The sequence below is a fragment of the Rhinoraja longicauda genome, chromosome 4, assembly GCF_053455715.1.
Source record: "Rhinoraja longicauda isolate Sanriku21f chromosome 4, sRhiLon1.1, whole genome shotgun sequence".
NCBI lineage: Eukaryota > Metazoa > Chordata > Chondrichthyes > Rajiformes > Arhynchobatidae > Rhinoraja > Rhinoraja longicauda.
Genome location: NC_135956.1, coordinates 52,283,486 through 52,306,088, shown reverse-complemented (window position 1 = coordinate 52,306,088; position 22,603 = coordinate 52,283,486). Strand labels below are relative to the sequence as shown.

Genomic DNA, 22,603 nt, shown 5'->3' with positions numbered 1-22,603 from the left:
CTGCAACCTCATAGCATCTTCCTCACAGTTCACACTGCCACCCAGCTTTGTGTCATCTGCAAACCTGCTAGTGTTACTTCTAATTCCATCATCTAAATCATTAATATATATTGTAAATAGTTGCAGCCCCAGCACCAAGCCTTGCGGCACTCCACTCGCCACTGCCTGCCAATCTGAAAAGGATCCGTTTATTCCTACTCTTGCTTCCTGTCTGCTAACCAATTCTCTATCCATGTCAATACCCCACCCCCAATACCATGTGCTCTAATTTTGCTCACCAAATTTTGCTCTAATTTTCTCACCTTTGTTACATGCCAGTTTTAACTCATGCTGCAACTTACACCCAATATCCGGACTACTGTTTAGGGGCCTGTAGATAACTCCCATTAGTGTCTTCTTACCTTTACAATTCCTCAACTCTATCTACAGAGACTCTACATCGTCAGTCCCCTTGTCACCCCTCGCAAGGGACTGTATTTCATCCCTCACCAACAGAGCTATCCAACCTCCTCTGCCCAACTGCCTGTCCTTTCTAATGGACGTATAACCCTGAATATTCAGTTCCCAGTCCCGATCCTCCTGCAGCCATGTCTCTGTAGTGTCATATCTACCAATCTCTAACTGAGCCTCAAGCTCATCCACTTTACTTCTTATACTTCCGCATTCATATATAATACTTTTTATCCCTTACTCACCTCACGTTTCACATCGTGAAACTGTTACACTTGGCCATACTCTCCTATCCCTTTGTGAGCTTTCTGTCCCACATTGATGTAGAGTGGAAGGGGGGGACAGTTTGACACCTCTTTTTACCTTTCCCTCAACAAAAGACTGAAGTAAATCCTTTGATTTCTTTTACCCATGGTATAGAGGAATAGTGAGACTATTCCTCACAAACATGCGAGGGTTGATGCTCCTCCTTCATTCTGCCATCATGCCACCATGCGACAAACAGTGGGGAAGAACCCTAAATTCACCCTTTGCAGAAAGAGTGTTTGACTTTGTCATGTTAGACTATGGGTGTCCGTCGCATCCTACAATCTCTGGGGTGTAGGTGGCTATGACTCAGAATTTTCCAGTGATACACCTTCTGCTAATTTTCATTTTTTTTATAATCAAGAATATTCATTGTAGAGTTACTATTTCTTACACGCTTTATGCTTTATTTTGAAGGGATTGCTTGGCAAACCGGGTATTCCAGGCCAATTCGGATCCGCAGGCATGCAGGTAAAAGGTCACTACTCACTATTCATCTGACAACAACATAAGATCATATCATTGAAATGGCTTACATATAAGACCATTTGTCCATCTGGTCTACCTGATCACATTGATTGTCTGCCTACTTCTTCTAAATATAAAACTAATGAGTGTCTCCTCTCTTTCTTAAGAGTTATCTTGCTCTAGCATAATCATCTGTTTAGCCACCCTGACTGTCTGTTTATTCTGTGATATTATTTTTGTTGATTTTTTTAAATTGTTTAACCACTGTCTTTGATCCTATTTCTGATAGAATGTGGCTGGATCCAAATTCACTTAACCCATATTAATCTCACCTCACCACCTTCCACCAACAGTCCCATTCCCAACATGGTGACATGTATGTCAGGGAGAGAGACTCTCCCATGGTCTCCAGGGTTGTAACAATTTGTGAGTTATATGCCTTGCAGCTGCCAAATAAATCCCTGGTTGCTACGTGGGAACGTACTACATACCATTCATATAGTAGAATTCCATCCTTTGCTACAACAGAGAGACTCAAATCATCCAGCATGAACCATCTTGTACCGTAATGGTAGATTCCATCATGGAAAATCTCTTGTGCAGGAAAGAACTGCAGATGCTGGTTTAAATCGAAGGTAGATACCAAATGCTGGAGGACTGGCAGCATCTCTGGAGAGAAGGAATGGGTTGGGATCCTTCTTTAGACTGATCATTCTGATGGAAATTCTCTTGTTGTCTTTGGGGGACAGATTTAAATTCATATGCTTTCTCGTGGATTCACTGCTGAAGGAAGTAATCTTTCTGTATGTTTGCTATCCAGATTCACCCATTAGTACCCAGATTCACCCATCACCTGTTCAGTACTGCCTTCAACCACTGAAGGTCACCTCACCTACTGTCTCCTTTCTCTGTTCATTTATTTATTTACTTATTTATCTATTTATTAATTTCCCTATGTTCTCAAAATCTCTGTAAAGCGTCTTTGAGTATATGAAAAGCGCTATATAAATAAAATGTATTATTATTATTATTATTAGATGGTGGAAGATTTTTCAGTACTATGCAAGGACATATATTTGCAATCACTTGTGTTACATGGAATACATTTTCTATAAAACTGGCAGCTGTAGCTAAACTGTTGTTATCATAACCCATTGGTTTTGAGTTTCTATTCGAGAGGACTATGTACAATGTCAATGTCTGCTTATTCTGAGCAATATAAATTTGCCATTCTCACTCTCTCCTCTCCATCATCCAACTTCCTCCCAATGGTGCATTTTCTTCATATTACCAACACATTTACAGAATACTTCTGAAAAAACATACGAACAACTGTATTTTCTTTAATTGATTAATGGTTCACTTCATCAAAACAGTTGCAATAACGTTGCCAGCATATGACTTGCTTTGAGCAAAACTTTTGCACCTTGTCAGATTTAGTGGATATTTTCATAAACCACCTTTGATGGTCAGAAGGACCCTTCGCTCTGTGTTCCCTTCAATAATTCCACTTCCTTTTAATTATGTAGAGATAGAAAAATAATGCAATATAGGTACTGTAACTCGCACGTCACAGCTACAAAAATTAGCCCAGACAGATTTCACAAATTACCACCAAAGGTATGAAAGAAAATGTGTGTTAAAAAAAGTAGATAATAAGCACAATTTATTTTTTTGCAGCTTTTGTTTCTTGACGCATGTACAGATTACGCAACTTTTATGGGAAATTGCAAAACGGACCATTTACTTAGAGTCCAATAATCCCCCCACCCCCCTTCAGTGGTCACATGTAGTGTAAATCCAGCCGCGTAAACCTCCATCATGATTTTATATATGTGTATGCATTTTTAAAATAGGAAACTGTTCACACCTCTTGCCTTGTGTGACTCCACCTTTTAATTAGTTATCTGACTTGTATTCCTTCCTCCTTTTCAGGGTAAACCCGGTTTGGCTGGACCTCAAGGGGAACCTGGACTGAGAGGATACAGAGTAGGAAATTTGTTTTCACTCCTTAAGCAACAGATTCAGTTTGTAACTTGATTTTATGACGTGACAATTGCTGTGTGCCTCCAGAGGTGATCTATATGATGTTTTGCTGTTATACCAGTGTATGTTTCGGTCATGCGCCCATCTCTGCAAGCCTCATTAATCCCTGAAAACCAAGGACTCAGGTGGTGCTGTACTGTAGTCATATGTCTCCCTCGGCAAAGTGAGGGGGGGGGGGGAGCTTATTGAGTCCATGGGCAGGGGCCTGAACGGGCCCAGGTGCTGCTGTGGTCAGATCCTGGCAGTAGGGGGGGGAAGGAGTGGTCCACTGCCTGGAGTTAAGTGTCTTGTGGGAGAAGGGAAAGGTTTTGGGAGGTGGTGGGAGTTAGGGATGAGGGCTCTGGGGAGAGCAAAGCAAAGCATGGCAGGGCACAAAGCTGAAATGCCTTTATTTCAATGTGAGGGATCTGATGGGCAAGGCAGATCGACTCAGTGCATTGATAGGCACGTGCAACTGAGACTTTATCGCCGTTACAGTAACCTATCTAAGGTGGGACAAGACAGCAGCTTAATGTATCAGGGTGTAGGTGCTACAGTCAAGACAGAACCAGGAGTATAGTGACTAGGCTTGTATACACTGGAATTTAGGATGAGAGGAGATCTTATCGAAACGTATAAGATTATTAAGGGGTTGGACACGTTAGAGGCAGGAAACATGTTCCCAATGTTGGGGGAGTCCAGAACAAGGGGCCACAGTTTAAGAATAAAGGGTAGGCCATTTAGAACTGAGATGAGGAAAACCTTTTTCAGTCAGAGAGTTGTGAATCTGTGGAATTCTCTGCCTCAGAAGGCAGTGGAGGCCAATTCTCTGAATGCATTCAAGAGAGAGCTAGATAGAGCTTTTAAGGATAGTGGAGTCAGAGGGTATGGGGAGAAGGCAGGAACGGGGTACTGATTGAGAATGATCAGCCATGATCACATTGAATGGCGGTGCTGGCTCGAAGGGCTGAATGGCCTCCTCCTGCACCTATTGTCTATTGTCTAAATGAAGAGGGAGAGTTCCTTTACTGTTTACGGAGAACGTCATGGCAGTGGTGCTTGATGACATTACCAATAGTTCATCCAGTGAGTCTATATGGGTGGAGCTGATACTTAAAAGGGGGAGTAGTACCTTGTTGGGAATATACCAAAGACCCCTAAATAGTTAATGGAAATTATAAAAACAAATATTCCGGGAAATTGCAGGCAGCCTTTACAAGTGAGGCAGAGGTTCACTTGCACCTCTTCCTATCTCATCTACTGTATCCGCTGTTCCAGATGTGGTCTCCTGTATATCGGCGAGACCAAGTGCAGGCTCAACGATTGTTTTACTGAACACCTCCGCTCAGTCCGCCTAAACCTACCTGATCTCCTGGTGATCAACACTTTAATTTCCCCCTCCCATTCCCACGCTGACCTTTCTGTCCTGGGCCTCCTCTGTTCTCAGAGTGAGGCCCAGCGCTAATTGGAGGAACAGCACCTCATATTTTGTTTGGGTAGCTTACACCCCAGCGGTATGAACATTGACTTCACTAACTTCAAGTAGCCCTTGCTTTCCCTCTTTCTCCATCCCCTCACCCTTCCCAGTTCTCCTACCAGTCTTACTGTCTCGGACTATATTTTATCTTTGTACCGCCCACTCCCCTGACATCAGTCTGAAGAAGGGTCTCGACCCGAAATGTCACCCATTCCTTCCTGAGATGCTGCCTGACCCGCTGAGTCACTCCAGCATTTTGTATCTATCTTCGATTTAAACCAGCATCTGCAGTGCTTTCCTACACATGTCTTGAGGACAGTCCATTTTATGGTTGAGAGGGGACTGGACATCCTAGAACCTATGAAGATCGATAAATCTCTTGCACCTAAGCAGATATATCTGAGGTTGCTGTGGGAAGCTAGAGAAGAAATTGGTGGTACCATAGCTGAGATATATGAATCATCATTAGATATGGGTGAGGTGACGGATGACTGGAGGGTGGCTAATGTTTTAGCCTTTATTTAAGAAGGGTTCAAGAGAATGCCAGGGAACTATAGACCAGTGAGCCTAATATTTGTGGTAACTAAGTTACTGGAGAGTATTCCGAGGGATAAGTTATATGTGCATTTGGATAGTCGGCATGGTTTTTTACATGGGAGATTATTCATAAATTTCATTGCCTTTTCTGATGAAATAATCAAAAAAGATTGAATAGGGCAAGGTGGTAGACATTGTCTATATGGACTTCTAAAAGGCCGTTGATAAGGTTCAGCATGGTAGGCTGTTGTGGAAGGTAAGATCACATAGGATCCAGGGAGAGCTAGCTGGATACAGCATTGGGTTCATGGAATGAAGCAGAATTTGCTAATAAGTCAGTGGTTCACCTTTCATGAGGATCTATTCTTTAATGTCATGTTATACATACAGTGATGAATAACATAGGGGCCACAACAAGAGAATGGTTAGTTCACTGGAATCTCTTTACTTTTCATTGTATAAGAGACTCTGGAGCAGATACTTCACGGATTTTTCTTCAGCATTGCCCATCTGTGTCACATCCAAGATTTTAAACCCACACAAACTTATTTTGCTCTAACTAAACCTCCAAATAAAACTAATTTCCACATCCTTTCCAGTAAAAATCCCGCACCAGGAACTGAGTGCTGCAACATTTAACATTTCCCCTCAGGAACGTGCCATCAATAATCATTCTTCAAGAAATGAAAAATGGACCATAAAGACAGGAAAGGAAAAGTCATGAAAGATAATCCTGATTAGAAATGAGTAGTGCTGGTGAAATACTTACAGAATGAATTGTTTGTAAAGAGAAAACTTAATGTCCCTCTTTTTGTTTAATTGTGCCATTAGGGTGAAAAAGGACAACTGGGCTATCCAGGAGTGCCAGGCCCTTCAGGTGCAAAGGTATGCATTGAGTGAAACCATATCAACAATTCAAATAAACAATTTTGGTTTTTAATGCAAACCATTAATCTTGATTTGGTCCACATGGCATATCTTATAGGGACCTGAAGGACCAATAGGACGAGACGGATTACCAGGAGTTCCTGGAAAAAGGGTAGGGTTTTTTTGCGTATTCTCACCATAAGGTTTGGGCTTGTGTAAATGAGATTTGAATGATTTCCTGTGTGTTTTGATGTAATGGAAAGTTCAAGCCCGCTAACAAATACAATGTGGCCTAATACATCAAAGTTTCTGAGATGAATATGACCACAGTAACAGGAGCAGGATCTACCTCCCTTGAGCCTGCCCCACCATCCAATGTGGTCGCAGCTGATCTAATCTTGGCCTTCGTTTTTCTACATGTTCCTTCAGGCTTTGACTCTTCCATGAACTACCTTCATCCTTGAATATATTTAGTGACACAACCTCCACAGAGCTGCAGTGTAGGGAATTCCTAAGATTCATCACCCTCTGAGAGAAGGAATTCCATTTTATCTCAGTCTTAAATAGGCAAACCCTTATTCTGAAACATGCCCACTGGTTCTACTTGCTCCATTTAGATGAGACTTCTCCAGATCTGCTTTATCAGGTTCTTTCAATAAATTTGGCCAAGCTTCTAAGGATAATAACTCTGTCTTTCTTCAACACAGTGCCACTGAGTTTTTTTCATTTCCCCATGGTTCAGTTTAATATTTTATCTGAAAGACAGCATTTTGAACAGTGCAGCACTTCCCAAGAACCACATTGCAATATGCCTAGATGTTGTGTTGTGAGTTGAGACTTGAACTAATAACCTTTTGAGGAGCTGCTGCTTCACAACGCCAGTTACACATGTTCAATCCAGACATTGGGCGAGGTTTGTGTGGAGTTTGCACATTGTCCCTGTGACCACATGGGTTTTCACCGGATGCTCCAGTCTGCTCCTGTCACCAGCTTTCGTATATTAGAAACAAGGAACTGCAGGTGCTGGTTTGTAAAAAAAGACACAAAATACTGGAGTAAATCAGTGGGTCAGCCAGCATCGCTGGAGAATGCTGAGTTACTCCAGCACTTTGTATCTTTTATGTTCGTACACTACCCTGTTTCAAAGCAATAGATAGGCCTCACACTGGCTCTATGCCATTTTTCTTTGCAGTGGATTTAATGAGCTTCCCCACCACCCTACCATCTTGTTCAAAAACACTACTCCAAGTTACATTCCCCCCCCCCCCCAACCTCCACAGCTCTGTGCTCCACATTTATCCCCCTTGGACCAATTCCCCAGTTTTAGTGTTTGCTCAGATTGGTTTTCATATCATTTCATATCATATATATACAGCCGGAAACAGGCCTTTTCGGCCCACCAAGTCCGTGCCGCCCAGCGATCCCCGTACATTAACACTATCCTACACCCACTAGGGACAATTTTTTTTACATTTACCCAGCCAATTAACCTACATACCTGTACGTCTTTGGAGTGTGGGAGGAAACCGAAGATCTCGGAGAAAACCCACGCAGGTCACGGGGAGAACGTACAAACTCCTTACAGTGCAGCACCCGTAGTCAGGATCGAACCTGAGTCTCCGGCGCTGCATTCGCTGTAAAGCAGCAACTCTACCGCTGCACTACCGTGGGGTTCATTTGGTTCATTTGGGGCTATGCTTCTGGCACAGGCCTTGCCTACAGATGCCCTGTTGTTGTTCGGAGCATCAAGTAAGTTGTGGTCATTGGCCAAGTTGTGGTCATTGGCATTCATTGTTATCTTCTTCTTGGAGGTAAAATTGGGCACTTGGAGCAAGTAAAATGACTCCCCCAGGGAACTGGGCAACACACAGCCTCCAGCTGGCTTGCTCCCAAAATTCCAACTGGGAAGATGGATTTTATGATCCACTAAACAGTTACATTGACATGTGACTGATACTGTATGTCCATTTCTGTTCAACACTACTGGTCACAGCTTTGAATTATACTCCCAATCCTCTTTTCCCAACCCATTTTAAACTTGTGAACCCTCACAATCCTGTAATGCTGAGGCCAACCATGGCATCCCTCTGTTCCCTATCAGCCTCACACATTCATTCCCACTACCAGTGATGCACCGTGCCTGCACTGTGTCCCACTGAGTGTAGCTTCAAGAATTCTCAGGAAGTACAGTACCATCCAAAGCAGTCTACTTGCTTGGTTATCCACATCGCACCCTAAACATTCAAATTCAAACCCTCCATCACACAAAGGCTGCTGTGTGCATGGTCAACAAAACACAAAAATCAATTACAGTAAATTTCTGATATTCTAACACACTTGGGATTTTGGTGTTGCTGGATTGACAGCTTTTCGGAATTATTGGATGTAAGTTCTATCGATACCCAAAAACATTGTTAATTCTTTTTTTTGTTAGGTTTTACACAGCATTAGTACATGGAAAAGTACAGGTCCTTCAGTCCACCATGTATGTGCTGAACATGGTGCCAATTTCAATTCAACATGGCTGATATCAATTCATTTCCTGCTTGTTTATGTGTCTGTGGAGATTCCTCTTAAACTTTGCTGTTGTATCTGCTTCTACCACTTTCCCTGGCAGCTCTGTGTGAAAAATCTTGCCATATAAATCTCATTTAAACTTTTCCCCTTTTCACCTTAAAACTGTGCCCTGTATTTGACATTTTGCCATGGAAAAATACTTTGATTATCTGCCCTGGCAATGCCTCTCATCATTTTACATTCTTCTATCAGATCGCCCCTCAGCTCTGACACTTCAGAGAAAACAATCCAAGTTTGGAGTATTAGCTCTCCTTCTAGCTAATGCTCCCTAAACCAGGCATTATCCAAATGCATTATGATATATTTCCCAGTGAGCGAGGTAATTTAAAAGGGGGGGGGGGGGGGGAATAGGAGATGAGGCTCTAGTTCACAGGAAACATGGTAACTGGGCCCAGGTGAGTGGAAAGGGAGCACCCAACATCATCTGATGAGCCAGATGCTGAACCACCTGGATTTCCCGACAATAGGATAGCAGATGTTCTGAGTCTTGCTGTAGTTGGATGGATTGCTATACAATTCAGCTCATAAATTGCTGGAGGGAAAAATGTGTTGGGAAGGTCACTGGGGCATATGGGCCATTAGTGAAGTAGACCACCAACAAATTAATCCCTTAACTCATGATATTTAAGGACTGAGACTGAATCAGAGGCACAATGAAGAGAATAAACCTAAGTCAAATCAGGTACAGAAAGGGTAATAGAAAGATTGATTTCAGCAAAGAGAAAATATGATTTGATATCTCAAAAGGATTTTTCACATGAAGAAACGAGGTTTAGCAGATTAAGCAGTCCTGTTCCAGCATCAATGAGTTTATTTAGCATTGCAATAACTATTATCCCATTGTTTAAAAGGCACCGTGTAAGATGAAAGTTCTGTGTGTTTCATAAGCAATTTATATGCAATTGTGGCAAATTCTTCAGAACCACAGAGAAGCCGAGAGTGAACTGTTATTTGTGCCAGGCAAACGATACAGTGGTGTAAATGGACCAACTGCTTGTGCCAATTTGCAACTTGATGTAGGTGTTCTTTCTCTGAGCTTGCTTATGGATTTGCATATTAATAGAGAGCTATATCATGAAACTGATATTTTTTATTAAGGGCAAGATTATGAAACAGTTTATGTTATTGACCACAATTCTACAATAATATTTAGACTTCTTCACCAGTTCTACTTTAATAGCAGGCAAAACCTCAACCTTACAAACAGTTCTAAGTGGACCAGAAACCGGTTAATTCTTGTATTATTTGCTGGCAGTGCAAATTGGCTTTCTGCTCTGCTTTTGAGTGGATGGCTGTGATTTTAATTCCCTGTATTTGCACTAGTAACAAAGCATAAATCATCTCAGTATATTCAGGTGGGTGAAAGTTTGCCTTTTGCCTGCTTACCATTCATATATTCCTCCCAAGATTTTAATGAATTGAAATGGTCATAGGGAACACAATATTGCCTCAAAATTAAAAAACAACTACTGTTGCCAGAAATCTGAAATGAAAACACAAATTGTTGGAAACACAGGAGGTCAGGCAATGTTTGTGGAAAGAGAAACAGAATCAGAACAGTCCTGTTTCAGTTTAATTGTGGAGCTATAAATAGAAATAAGTGGCCGGAGGCCTTTATCGAGGCGGTGCGGTCTCGATGGCTCCCGGATCGCCGCGCAGAAGCCCAGGTCGGGGCCCGGCCGGGCCTCGCGGGTCAGACGGAGAAGCCGAGGCCTCGCGGGCCTGAGTCCGGGTCGGCAGGGCGGCCGACGGAGTCTGCAGCTGGGGCCCGGGTTGGCAGCACGGAGGCGTGAAGTGGGGCGTCGACAGCGGTGAGGCCTCCCTCAGCGGCGGTGAAGCGGTGGCAAAGCCTTGCAATGATGGGGCCTCGGCGGTGGTGAAGCCTTATGGCGGCAGCGATGACTCGCGGGTCGACCCGTGGTCAACGATCAATGAGGGCGTGGAGGACCACCGTGAGGGAGGGGGAAGAACAACAGAGAACCCGGCGTGAGGGGACCATTGTGAGGGAAGTGGGGGGAGAACAATGGACAATTGGGGAGGGGGGAGAACAAAAGACAATGGGGATCGCCGGATGGGGGAACTGCTGTGTGGGGAGGGGGGGGGGGAGAACAAAAGGAGGAGCCAGCGTGCTTTGTAACGTTGTCAGCACTGTAGGTGGCCGCTATTTGTATACATTGGGTATGCAGCAAAGAATTTCACTGTGCCTAGCACATGTGACAATAAAGTCTCCATTCCAGAAATTGTGCTTGAATTTTTTATTTGCTAATGAGACTATGATGGGTGAAATTCAGCAAACAACCACTTACACTTAAGGTAGTAATCTGTTCCAACTAACTTCACAGGAGCAGTCAAAGTATTCAAACTTCAAAGTAAGACCGGGCCATGTGTGAATATATAAGGACAGGTGACCAAAATGCTGTGTCGAAGACATGATCATTTGTTTCGTTTGCTGTTTTGCCTAGTTACTTTACAGGAAGTGTTGAATTATGTATATCAGTGTAATCTTGGGTCAATAACTTGTTTTTAAATTATGGATCAATGTCATTACAGGGTAGCAGAGGTGAAAAAGGAAAGCCTGGCTCTGCTGGACAAGTTGGCCCTTCAGTAAGTGGGTTTAAATACTCGTGTCTGAAAGAAATAAAGGACTGCTCAGTTTGCAGAGGTTTTATAAACTTCTGATACATTTCTACTATTTGTAAGGTTTAATTTTCGATATGTTCTTAATGAAATAAAGTTAGCTTTGTTTTCAAACAAGGTGTTTCCACTGCATGTTCCTGTACATTAGTACTTCACAAACTCTTAAAGCGTACAACATCTTTTAATGATAGCACAGCGTATTACATACATCTTCAAGCACTGGCTACGTTCCTCTACTGAACTGTACCCAGGAAGGGAAGGCGTTATGATTGATGTTAACTAGGCGGGGTTAATGGTACTGAGGTAACTATGTTATTGGTTGCATATAAACCATCTACATCCTTCCCCCTAGAAAATTAAACAGATTGTTGTCACAACAACAGAATTAATAACAGAATTAAGCAAAATCGCCATAGCGCACAGGTGGCTTACTAATCCGGCCCGAGCGCGTACGAATGTCTCCCCCTCCCCCCGAAAGAGCAGAAGAAACCGGAGGACACGAGGCAGCAGGGGAACCAGGGAAGGGAGGTGCGGTGGTAGAACCGGGAGAGTGGGAACCGGCAACAGGGGACCCGCGCAGAGGGGAACCGGGCGCGCGATATGGGGACCGAGGCATACAAGGAACGCTGGCCGGGACGGCAGCCGGCTGCTGGTATGAGAGCGGCGGGGCATAGGGTCCCGGGGGCTGCGGCTTTGGCTCATTAACCGCAAGCAGGTGTTGTCGGCTTCTTCGGTAGATGGTGCCCTCATGGTCCACCAGGTACGAACGAGGTGAGTCGGCCACCCCAACCACGGTGGCCAGACGGGAGTGACCGCCGGCGGTCTGCAACCGAACAACCTGTCCAGGCAAAAGAGGATCGAGTGGTCTGCACGACCGATCGTGGGAACGCCGCTGGCTGTCATGCTTCTCTTGAATACGCCTCTGCACGGAGGCAGGCTCCAGCACCCGAGGTTGCAGCTGGCGCTGGGCAATCGGGATAGTAGATCTGGTATTCCTTGACATCAGACGCTGAGCAGGTGACCCCATGGCCGGATCCCTGGAAACATTCCTGAGGTTTAGGAGATCCAAGTACAAATCAGTGTTGGAAAGTCTCGCCTGTTCCATCAGATGCTTGGCGCTGCGGACGGCCCGTTCTGCAAGTCCGTTGCTCTGTGGGTACTCAGGGCTGCTGGTGAAATGCACAAAATTCCACTTGTCCGCAAAACTTTTGAATTCTCGGCTGGTAAACTGCCTGCCGTTGTCAGTCTGCAGCCTGACAGGGGACCCAAAAGTGGAGAAGTGTTTCCGCAGCTTTCGGATCACCATCTCCGACGTGAGGGATGTCAGTAAATCCACCTCGAACCAGTTTGAGTATGAGTCGACCAGGACAAGGTAGTGGTTACCACGCCACTCGAAGATGTCAGCAGCCAACGAGGACCAGGCCAAGGCAGGGGCAGGCTGTTGCAGCAGGGGCTGTCGCTGCTGGTGTGGAGCAAGACTGTTGCACGTGGAGCAGGCAGAAACTCGGTCTCGGATATATTTGGCCATTCCGGGCCAGTAGAATTGGCACTGAGCGTGGGCGAGTGTTGCATCGACCCCAGGGTGTCCGCTATGGGCTGCGCAATAGTAAGAGTCAAACAGGGAGGACGGGACCACAACTTTATGTCCCTTGACGATGACGCCATTCTGGAGCACCAATTCGTCGCGGACCAGGAAGAAAGGCTGTGTTTCAGATGGCGCAGCGGAGCGCTTTGTTGGCCACCCTGCTTTAATCACAGTGGCAAGCCGCTGCAAAACTGGATCGGCAGCGGTGTGCTCGGCCAACACCTGTAGCTGCTTGGTGGGAATGAAATTAACGCCCAGTACAAGCAAGTCCTCTGTTTCGTAGGGGTGGCGATCACAGGAGGTCCGCGGGGCGCGCGATAGGGTGTCCGCAATGTGCATCTCGGTGCCCTTCTTGTAGATGATGTCGAATTCGAAACGCTGGAGCTGTAGCATCATACGCTGCAGCCTGGCGGGGGCAGCGTGAATTGGCTTGTTTAGGATGGTCACCAGTGGCTGGTGGTCGGTTTCGACCGTAAATCTGCTGCCGAACAGGAAATCTCTGAACTTGGAGCAGGCGAACACCACCGCGAGCAGCTCTTTCTCGATCTGAGCGTACCGCTGCTCGGTGTCCGTCATGGTGCGGGAGGCATAGGAGACAGGATGTAACGATCCATCGACAGACTGAAGGCAAGCCGCACCCAGACCGAACTTGGAAGCGTCACAGGTGACGGTGATGGGGCGACTTACATCGAAGTACCGCAACGTCGGGGTGTCAATCAATTTCGACTTGAGGCAGTCAAAGGCCTGCTGGTGATGTTGGAGCCAGGCCCAGGCAATATCCTTTTTTGTCAATTGCCGCAGGGGAGCACTCAGCTCACTGAGGTTTTGTATAAACTTCCCCAGGTAGTTCACCATGCCTAAGAATCGTTGTAGACCTGGCACGTCGGTGGGGGCTGCCATCTCGGAGATGGCAGCTGCCTTCAAGGGGTCGGGTTTGTGGACCGTGCGGTCGAAGGACACCAGGCCAAGATCTTGGCACGCACGGTTGCCCAGCAGGGTTACACAGTCAGAGTTCAAAACATAGAAAACGAGGTTTCTCGTTGCCTTTTGCAGCACACAAGTTAAAGCAGCCCTCCCCACAGGCCTTAGAATTTCTCCACCATAGGCATGCAACGTAGCGTTGTCAACAACCAGGGGCTCATTATTCCTTATCTTATTGAAAAGATTTATTGACAATACGTTGACCTTCGCACCTGTATCCAGCTTTGCAAGGAAGGACACACCATTGACAGTCAGAGCTACAGAGGGATCAGAGCGTTGGGCGGTTGTGTGTAGGAGGGTAAACACATTCGAATTCTCAGGAGGATTAATTGGATCTGCCTCGTAGGAGTCGACCAGGCTGGGCTGTAAATCGTAACAGCCATCAGATTGCCTCAGCATGTTTAGACTGGGTCTGGAAATCTGTGCCTGTCTCCCACGGGAACGGATCGAGCGACAGGCCGCAGAGAAGTGGTTTAACTTTTTACAAAAGTTACAAAATTTGCCATAAGCAGGGCAGGTAGACAGTCTATGGTGCATGTAGTTACAGTTTGGGCACCTTTTTTGGGGCACTTCACCAGGACCTGGGTTGGCACGCGGCAGAAAAGCATTGTTTACCATCCGAGGCTGGGGTCTCCTACACCCAGCCAGGTTGATAGACTTATTGGCCGAGTCTCGGTGGTCATCTGGCAATACAACGACCTCAGACAATCTGCAGGCATGCATAGCTTTTTCCAACGTTAGATCCGGATCCCTTAGAAGCTCACATCGTAGCTGCTGGTCACGCATGCCAGTTACTAAAATGTCTCTAGTGAGCTGCTCCGTCATGTCACCAAAACGGCACCGCTGGGCGAGATAACGCAAATCAGCAATAAAACATTCAACAGGTTCATCCGGCAACTGTTTTCTTGTAAAGAACCGTGCCCTCTGCAGAATGCGGTTCGAGGGCAGGTCACAAATCTCCCTGAACTTACGTAGCAGGCAAGCGGGGTCACTGGCAGATTCTGCAGGGGTAATCTCCACGTCGTCGTCGCCCAGGACCGCTGGAGCATAGGTGAAAGTTCTGGCTCTCTTCATGGCATCAGGTCCGACAAGGTTGAGTAGGAGGGAGGCTTTAAGGGAGTCAGGATCAGCGCGATGTGCGACGTTGACAAAGTGGGTGAAATCAAACTCAAACGTGTCCCAGCGCTCAGAAATGTCAGCATCAAAGACAAGCTGCGCGGGCTTTCTGCAAGAGGACGCCATGGTCAGAGAGATTAAGCACAAAAAGGCACAAATCAAAAAAAAGAAATAAAACCCGACAGACAGGAGACGCAAGTGTCTTCCACTTCCGACACCATGTACATTAGTACTTCACAAACTCTTAAAGCGTACAACATCTTTTAATGATAGCACAGCGTATTACATACATCTTCAAGCACTGGCTACGTTCCTCTACTGAACTGTACCCAGGAAGGGAAGGCGTTATGATTGATGTTAACTAGGCGGGGTTAATGGTACTGAGGTAACTATGTTATTGGTTGCATATAAACCATCTACAGTTCCCAAGATAATATAATTAATATTATCAATGTCGCATGATTTCTAGTGGTACACAATTATGGCCTCTCTTACCTGTTTTTGCTATCTTGTGATATCATTGTTTATCTTTCATCATTCAATTTATCTGCATTGGCATCCTGCTCTGTGATATGTTTTAGTTACATCAAGTAGTGAATCATTGATTCACTACTTGAGGTAATACTGAGGAGAGAGTTCCTCACTTCTACCATAGAAACATAGAAACATAGAAAATAGGTGCAGGAGGAGGCTATTTGGCCCTTCGAGCCAGCATCGCCATTCATTGTGATCATGGCTGATCATCCACAATCAGTAACCCGTGCCTGCCTTCTCCCTATATCCCTAGATTCCCCTAGCCCCTAGCCCTCTATCTAACTCTCTCTTAAATTCATCCAGTGATTTGGCCTTCACTGCCCTCTGGCAGAGAATTCCACAAATTCACAACTGTCTGGGTGAAAAAGTTTCTTCTCACCTCAATTTTAAATGGCCTCCCCTTTATTCTAAGACTGGTGGGAGAGTCTAGGATTAGAGGTCATAGCCTCAGAATTAAAGGATGTTCTATTAGGAAGGAGATGAGGAGAAATTTCTTTAGTCATAGGGTGGTGAATCTGTGGAATTCTTTGCCACAGAAGGCTGTGGAGGCCAAGTCAGTGGATATTTTTACGGCATTGATAGATTTTTGATTAGTACGGGTGTCAGGAGTTATGGGGAGAAGGTAGGAGAATGGGGTTAGGAGGGAGAGATAGATCAGTCATGATTGAATGGTGGAGTAGACTTGATGGGCTGAATGGCCTAATTCTACTATCAGTTATGACCTTATGAACATCGGCCACTGGTAAATACAATCCAGCCAGGTTGTTATGTACACAAAAGCAATGATTCCAAACTCTTTAAAAGAAGCCCTGATTTATTCACATCAATGCCCAGTAATATGGTGGACCAGGAATCATGGATAGCTTTTCAATGAGGGCCGTCAGTGTACGAGCATACTTTAATTTATCCTTAGTTATTCTTTTAGCTTTCTAACTCAATTACCTCAATGTTAAAACCTCATGGAGTCTCTATAATCTTTGGGAACCCCTGTTCTAATACCTGTTAAAATACAACATGCTTCGAATGGGGAACATGTTAGCTCGGCAGACAACTGGGATCCATGTGATGGGATGTATTCAAGGCTAAGTAAATGACGGAGGAACAGAGGAGTCATTGACAGATGAAGAAGGGTGGAGTAAGTTTGCAAGGATAATAAACACTAGTGTAAACTGGTTGGACCGAATGGCATTTCTCTGTGCTGCTAAACAAGATCAATTGGAAAGAATCGACTGAATTCAAAGCTCAAATAAAATCAATTATTTTTGCACAGTTAGTTTGACCACAGATCTGTTGTAATATTTGCTTTCAGGGAGAGCCTGGGGTTCCAGGAGTAAATGGAAATACAGGACCACCTGGTTTGAAGGTAAGATCCATTTTATGTTAATCCGTAAATATTGTGATGGGGTACCTAGTCCCAGTTTCAGATTCTACTGTTATTCTGTTTATATATAACTTCAAGCCAAACATTACTTGGCAGCGTAATGGTGGATGAGAATAGAACTGGGACCTTATGAAGGGTAGGGCGGATGTCTATGTTTTGCAACAAGAAATGTATAATAGTCTTTCACCAGAGCTATGAACTTTTATTGCACTTTACCTTTAGACTCAGTGAACCATACACAAAGGGATTTGCAAAACTGATTTTCTACCCTGCCTGACATATTGTACACTATAGTTGTGCAGTATACTCCTATAAGAGTGGAAAAATCAATCAACCCATTGAAAAAGGGAGGGGTCTAGGATAAATGTTCCTCTTTTAATTTCTAAATAATTTAATAGTTGGAAATTTCAATGCTGAGTTGAATTCATTCCTAAATCATGTATGTTCAGCTTGTACCTCCATGAAGAGTCAGTCTTTTTTTCTGTTTTACGTGAACCAAAATATGATTTCTTTTTGGCAGCTGAGTTCTCCTGTCTATCTTCATGATTTCTTGTTTGTATTAAGGAACTCCATCGGGTAATTTCTGGCAACTTAATTGCATTCTCTCTAAGGGTTACCTGTGCTGATTTTCACCATGTTGGAGAACATTGTGAAGGCCATTGAATGCCAGAGGTTTGAAATGGCAGAGCTTGCTGCTATGTGGAGACAGTGAAACAACAAGTATAGAAGTATGGAGACCCAAGAAATTGCAGATTTCTGGAATCTTGAGCAAAACACACAGTGCTGGAGGAACTCGGCGGATCAGGCAGCATTTGTGGAGGGAATGGACAGACGATGTTTAAGGTCAGGACTATTCTTCAGACTGATTGACGCTGGGGAGAGAAAACTGAAAAAGATGGGTGGGGGTGGGGCAAAGCCTTGCAGGGGATAGGTGGATGCAGGTGATGGAAAGGGCATGTGGTTTGTTTGGCAGGTAGGCAGAGTAAATGACTTAAAGAAGGTGGTGAAAAGGAACCAAAAAAGGTGTCAGAAAAGAGGAGTGAAATGTAAAGCCGCAGGGAGGAATATGAGTGGAAGGGCAATTGGGAAAGGATGGTGTTGAAAAGGAAATGGGTCAATAGACAATAAACAATAGGTGCAGGAGTAGGCCATTCAGCCCTTCGAGCCAGCACCGCCATTCAATGTGATCATGGCTGATCATTCTCAATCAGTACCCCGTTCCTGCCTTCTCCCCATACCCCCTCACTCCGCTATCCTTAAGAGCTCTATCCTGCTCTCTCTTGAAAGCATCCAACGAACTGGCCTCCACTGCCTTCTGAGGCAGAGAATTCCACACCTTCACCACTCTCTGACTGAAAAAGTTCTTCCTCATCTCCGTTCTAAATGGCCTACCCCTTATTCTTAAACTGTGGCTCCTTGTTCTGGACTCCCCCAACATTGGGAACATGTTTCCTGCCTCTTATGTGTCCAATCCCCTAATTATCTTATGTTTCAATAAGATCCCCTCTCATCCTTCTAAATTCCAGTGTATACAAGCCTAATTGCTCCAGCCTTTCAACATACGACAGTCCCGCCATTCCGGGAATTAACCTAGTGAATCTACGCTGCACGCCCTCAATAGCAAGAATATCCTTCCTCAAATTTGGAGACCAAAACTGCACACAGTACTCCAGGTGCGGTCTCACCAGGGCCCGGTACAACTGTAGAAGGACCTCTTTGCTCCTATACTCAACTCCTCTTGTTACGAAGGCCAACATTCCATTGGCTTTCTTCACTGGCCCCTTGGGGGGGGAAAACAAGCAAATGGGGGACCGACCGACCCACCCCTTGCAAGGATGCTTTCCCAAACTCTTAACTTCTCAGTCTCTGCCGCATCTGCTCCCAAGATGAGGCTATCCACCCGAGGACATCCAATGTGAACTCTTCAGTAAAGGTTGTTTGCCCCCTGCTGTTGTGGATGGGGCCCCTCACCCATGTGTCCTCTGTGTGCTGCAGTTCTGCTCTCACTCCCTCTCCCTCAAAGGCAACTAGGATAGTGTTCCCTTAGTCCTCACCTTTTACCCCACCAGCCCCTGCACTCATAAAATAATTCTCCGATATTACCTTCAATGTAATACCTCCATCAGTCACATTTTCCATCACCACCTTTTTCGGTTTTCCTGAGAGACTTCTCCATCTGCAACTCCTGGGTTCACTTATTCTTGACCACCTATTTGGGACCTGACTGCTCCCCAAATTGTTTCCCTTGCAATTGCAGATGTAACACTTGTTTTGTTTAGTTTAGTTTAGAGATACAGCGTGCAACAGGCCCTTCGGCCCACTGTGCCTGGGCAGACTAGCGATCCCCGTACACTAGCACTATCCTACATACTAGGGACAATTTACAATTTTTAACAAAGCCAATTAACCTACAAACCTGTACATCTTTGGAGTGTGAGAGGAAATCGGACCACCCAGAGAAAACCCACTTGGTCACGGGCAGAATGTACAAACTCCGTACAGGCAGCACAGTAGTCAGAATCAAACCTGGGTCTCTGGCGTTGTAAGCAGCAAATCTACCGCAGGCCACAATACCACCCCTGCACCTGCACATGTCCCTACACATCTAGTTCCACTTTCATCCCCAGCAGTCCTTCCAGGTGACACAGATGTTCACATGCACCTCCTCAAGCTTTGTCTACTTTGTCCAGTGGCATGAAGATTGAATTCTCGGACTTCAAGCAATACACCACTACTCTGGTGCAACACCTCACCCCCCACCCCCCTCACCCCGTGCGAACACAGTTCTCTTACCATCTCCCACCTCCCCAGTTATCATGCTCGTTTCACGTCCTTCTACACTCATCTCCCATTTCTGAGTGCCCCATTTCCTTTTTACCTTCCCCCTTCCACTCTCCCACCCCTATCATCCATAACCCTCCCCCTACTTTATATTTCACTCTTCCTCTTCTCTCCTCATCTGACACCTTTTGGTCTCTTTCTTCATCTGTAGTCTTTGTCATTTACTCCATTCCTCTGTCAAACACATCCTCTCCCTCATCCAGCTTTCTCCCCTACTCCAACCAGCCTGCTGTACGTCTGGATCTGAAACAATGTCACTCAATTCCCTACACAGATGCTGCCTGACCTGCTGAGTTTTTGCAGTACTTTTGCATTTTGCTCAAGTGTAGAAATATGTTGGAGAAAGAAAGGATTGGAGGAATAGCTTGATAGATATAAATCTAATATGTAGAGGAAGATCTCTTCTGAAAGTTGTATTCTGCAGCTGTGCGGGAGACACCATTGAAGTTGAGGTTCCTCACCAACCAGCCAATTCAAATGGGAATGATTGACTCATCAATGTTAAAATTAAATACCTTGTCACCTGCTATAATCATTTACTATTTCCAAACTATAAAACAAAGACGAACAGCAGAATCTATGCATCACTTAAGTAAAATATCCCTAACTATTTATATCTATGATGTATATTTTCTTGTACTACAACATGATGACATGCCAAAATAATCTGATCATTTATTACAAGATGCATTTTATCAAAAGGGAAATATACTTTTGGAAATTGCCATTGCAGCCTTTTAAACTGCAAAGCATATTTAAATCATTAAATAATTGTGTGGTTGATCTGCCAGTTTAATTGTTTAGCAGATGTTGCTAACATTCTCTCCTGTATTTCACATTAGCTCTTGTGTTGATGTGGTTTGTGCATTTGGTTCACACGAGAAAGATCATTTTCATTCCTTTTTTTCTGCCAGTGCTACCTTATGGAATTATTAGTCCAAACCAAGTTAACCCGTTCAAGGATTTCCTTCCTCTGATTCCAGGTTAATTTTAATGATATGCGAATAAAGGCTGGGAAAAAATAGAAATTTGTTTACGAGAAAGTGGCCAAACTTTGGAATTCTATGCCTCAGAGGTTTGTGGAAGTTCAGTTATTTAGTTCATTCAAAACAGAGGGCTGTAAATATCTGGATATTAAGGGAATCAAGCATAATGGAGGGGTGTGCAGGGAGATTAGAAGGTAGATAAGTCATAATCTAAATGAGTTTTGGGGTAGACTTGAAGGATGAACTGACCTACTCGTGTTTCTGCTTTTAATGCTTTTGACATTTTTGTTGCATTGTGGACAGTCTTTACAGTGGATATGCACCCTTTGTTGGCCACATTGAACACTTGATGCAATAGTGAATGCACATTGAAGCCTAATAGTTTAGTTTAGTTTCTGTTTAGTTTATCATTGTCAAGTGTACTGAGGTGCAGTGAAAAGCTATTTGTTGTATGCTGTCCAGTCAACGAAAAGACTGTACATGATTACAATCAAACCATCCACAGTATTACAGATAAAGGATAAACATTGAGTGTAAGATATAGTCTGATTAAAGATAGTTCAATGGGATTCAGGATAGCATTCTAGCTGGTGAGAGGACGGTTCATTTGCCTGATAACTGTTGGTAAGAAACTGTCCCGGAATCTGGAGGTATGCGTTTCAAACTTCTGTACCTCTTGCCTGATGGGATTATGCTAGTGGTCTTCGCTGAGACAGCGTGACGCATAGATGGAGTAAATGGATGGAAGGTTATTTTTTGTGATGGTCTGGGCTACGTCCACTACTCCCTACAATTTCTCATGGTCTTGGATGGAGCTGTTCCCAAACCATGGTGTGATGCATCATGATAAAATGGTTTCTGCCGTGCATCTGTAGAACTAGGTGACAGTTGTTGGGGACATGCCCAAAGTCATTGTAACTATATCATAAAAGTAGTCAACTTGTTTGCATTGTGCACTTTGAACATAAAACAAATGACATCTTTCTACCTTTCTTTTTGCCCTGTGGATACCCAGGCAAGAGCTCAGTCCTCATTAACTTTAAGGGGCAAGGCAAGATAATTAGCATTTCTGGGTTGTGTTCCATCATTCCTACAATAGAACTGCACATTCCTGGAGTGGCGACCCTGGTACACATGATGCGATTACTGCAACAGCTGTGCATAAGGTCATAAATGATAGGATAGAAATAAGCCGTTCGGCCCATCAAGCCTACTCCGCCATTCAATTATGGCTAATCTATCTCTCCCTCCTAACCCCATTCTCCTGCCTTCTCCCTATAACTCCTGACACCCGCACTAATCAAGAATCTATCTATCTCTGCCTTAAAAATATCCATCGACTTGGCTTCCACAGCCTTCTGTAGCAAAGAATACCACAGATTCGCCACCCTCTGACTAAAGAAATTCCTCCTTATCTTCGTAAAGGAACATCCTTTAATTCTGAGGCTATGACCTCTAGTCCTAGACTCTCCACTAGTGGAAACGTCCTCTCCACATCTACTCTAACCAAGCCTTTCACTATTCAATGGAATGGAATGACAATACACTTTGACACTTTCCCCCAAACCCATGTGTCCTTCTCTTAGAAGGACAAAGGTAGCAGGGGCGTTGGAATACCACCACCTACAGGTTTTCATCCAAGTTGCACACCATCCTGACTTGGAAATGCATTTCTCACTCAATCAACATCGCTGATTCTAAATCCTGGAACTATTCCCAAAGGCACAGTACAAATGCCTTCACCAGAATACTGCAGCAGGTCCACAGAGTCCTCACCTTCATTTCAAAGACAATTATGTAGAGAAAATAAAGCTGCCTTTGTCACATATCAAAAC

At 44.5% G+C, this 22,603-nt stretch overlaps 1 protein-coding gene across 1 annotated transcript in view; it reads left to right on the top strand.

Moving 5' to 3' along the window:
- Positions 1–22,603, top strand: part of LOC144593016 (uncharacterized) — a 157,335-nt gene that overhangs the window by 67,384 nt on the left and 67,348 nt on the right. The window contains 6 exon segments of the mRNA XM_078398430.1: positions 1,174–1,227; positions 3,160–3,213; positions 6,095–6,148; positions 6,249–6,302; positions 11,258–11,311; positions 16,870–16,923. Of these exon segments, the coding sequence (XP_078254556.1) occupies positions 1,174–1,227; positions 3,160–3,213; positions 6,095–6,148; positions 6,249–6,302; positions 11,258–11,311; positions 16,870–16,923 (324 nt within the window).